The sequence below is a fragment of the Engraulis encrasicolus genome, chromosome 24 (assembly GCF_034702125.1).
Source record: "Engraulis encrasicolus isolate BLACKSEA-1 chromosome 24, IST_EnEncr_1.0, whole genome shotgun sequence".
NCBI classification, from domain to species: Eukaryota; Metazoa; Chordata; class Actinopteri; order Clupeiformes; family Engraulidae; genus Engraulis; species Engraulis encrasicolus.
This window is the reverse complement of record NC_085880.1, coordinates 40128499-40130998: the sequence shown is the minus strand read 5'-3', so window position 1 is coordinate 40130998 and position 2500 is coordinate 40128499. Positions and strand designations below refer to the sequence as shown.

Genomic DNA, 2500 nt, shown 5'->3' with positions numbered 1-2500 from the left:
CCCGTAGGCTGCTGTATAACTGCTCCAAATGTAATATAATGTAACTTTTTTTTCTTGCCCCAGGCTACTGTATAATGTCCCTTCCCCCTGCCCTGCAGGCTGCTGTATAACTGGTCCATAATAATATAATATAATGATATATAATGTAACTTTTTTTTGTCCTGCCCCAGGCTGCTGTATAACTGGTTCATGTCTAGTGATGTTGTCATCTTGCCCCGCAGGCTGCTGTATAACTGGTCCATAATAAAGTAATATAATATAATTTTCTTTTTCCTGCCCCCTTAGCAGAGATTATTTAAGTATATACTCTCTCTGCCCTTAGGCTGCTGTATAACTGCTCCATGTCTAATAATGTTCTCTCCTCCTGCCCTCTAGGCTGCTGTATAACTGGTCCATAATAAAGTAATATAATGTAATTTTCTTGTTTCCTGCCCCATTAGGCTGCTGTACAACTGGTCCATGTCGCTGGCGTGCAACCTGGTGTTGAAGAAGGCGGTGGACAGCCTGCTGTGCTCCATGTGCCACGTGCACCCCAGCTACTTCTCCCTCCTCATGTCCTGGATGGGCATCGTCCCCTCCGCCACCGTCTCCGCCGTCGCCGCCATGGCCTCCGCCCAGTCGCAGGCGCGCCACCGCCTCTCGCTCACCGACGACGGCAAGAAGCAGCACGACGCGGCCGCGGCCACCGCCGCCGCCGCAAACTCCGCGTCAGCCGGCGGCGGCGGCGCCTCCGGAGGTCTGACGGACGACTCGAAGCACGCGCGCTCCCCGCCCCCGCTGTCGGAGTCCCAGCTGGCGACTCTGGCCGCCGCCTCCCAGTCCCCCGGGGCCATACAGCAGCTGCTGGACTCGGGCCTGCCCTCGCTACTGGTGCGCAGCCTGGCTGCCTTGTGCTGTAGCCTGCTGGCCAGCGCTGACCTCCCCTTGCCCGGCGGTGCTACGGTTCCTCCGACCTCCACGCCCGCGTCTGCATCCGCTCCTTCCTCTTCCTCCTCCTCCTCCTCCCCGCCTTCGTCCTCTGCGGCGTCGACGTCCTCGTCGCCAGCTGAGAGGCGGCACCATCATCTTCATCATCACCAGTCACAGTCACATCATCATCATCACCACAGCCATCACAGCCACAGCAGCAGTAGCTACCACAGCATGCCTTCCACCTCCTCCTCTTCCTCACCCCCCTCATCATCATCCTCGTCGTCATTCTCGTGCCCCCCACCTCCTCCTCCTCCTCCGGTCAACAGAGCCACCCTCTCCCCGGAGCTGGCGGCGCCCGTGCTGCGCTTCCTCACCGAGGTGGGCAACAGCCACGCCATGAAGGACTGGCTGGGCGGGCCCGAGGTCAACCCGCTCTGGACCGCACTGCTCTTCCTGCTCTGCCACTCCAGCGCCAGCGCCGGGACCAGCGCCACCACGAGCCCAACGACCAACACCACCAACAACACCACCAATACGACCAACACCAACACCGCAACAACCAGCAATGGCAGCACCAGCAACGGGCAGGTGGCGGCGGCAGCATCAGCATCAGCATCAGCATCCGGCATGGGGGCCTCCGCCTCCTCCCCCTGCTCCTCTCCCTTGTCCACATCCCCGGCCGGAGCCAGCGCAGCCGCTGGTCCGTCTTCATCCATGAGTGGGTCCTCCATCGCCGGCCCCTCCACAGCCCCTCTGCTGCCTCCTCCTCCGCCACCTCTGGCCTACTCCAGTAGTGCGTCAGCCTCAGCGACGGCGGCGGCGATGGGGACATCAACTGCGGCGGCGTCAGGGTCGCGCTACTCTCTGGGCTCAGGGGGCCGCGCGGGGGGCCTGACCACGCAGCAGCGCACCAGCCTGGAGAACGCCACCGTGGCCTTCTTCCTGCAGTGCATCTCCTGCCACCCCAACAACCAGCGCCTCATGGCTCAGGTACAGTAGGGGGCGCTCTGTGGAGCTGCCTGTTGAGTGCCTGGGTGTGTGTGTGTGTCTGTTGGAGTGCCTGCTTGTCTCTCTGTGTATCTGTGTGTGCGCGTGTGTGTGTGTGTTTCTGTGCGTTTCTGTGTCTGTCTCTCTCTCTTTGTATGTCTCTCTCTCTCTCTCTCTCTCTCTCTCTCTCTCTCTCTCTCTCTCTCTCTCTCACTGTGAAATGGGCCTTAATTTCTAAGTGCTAAAAGGCAAAGCGTAAAAGGCTTATGAGAAATAAATGCTTAGTTACAGGTAAATGCAAGATGCAAGACTCAATAAGTGGCGCTGGGCGTGTAGAGTTTTGCTGGAGAGCTAAGGGAGTCATTTGATCTAGTTTGTGCATTGTAATGTCTAGTTGTGAATAACCTATTGATCGCATTTTGGAAAATATTATAGTTAGTCTTTATAGCCTGAATGAGCCCGCTGTGGGAAACTTGTGGCTCTTAATGTGGTTGGGTGAACGCGAGCTTTAATTTGAGATTGTATATGTGGGCTTCAGTCCCCCTCGAATGACACAATGCATCTCATGGGGCTTGCAGTGCAATTTATATAGTTATTCAAG

General features: G+C 57.3%; 1 protein-coding gene across 6 annotated transcripts in view; it reads left to right on the top strand.

The window, feature by feature from the left end:
* birc6 (baculoviral IAP repeat containing 6) overlaps positions 1–2500 on the top strand; it is a 267517-nt gene that overhangs the window by 110161 nt on the left and 154856 nt on the right. For all 6 annotated transcript variants that reach the window (XM_063191494.1, XM_063191492.1, XM_063191495.1 and 3 more), the window contains exon 59: positions 441–1902. In XM_063191494.1, coding sequence (XP_063047564.1) covers positions 441–1902 — 1462 coding nt within the window. The remainder of the gene's footprint in view (positions 1–440; positions 1903–2500) is intronic.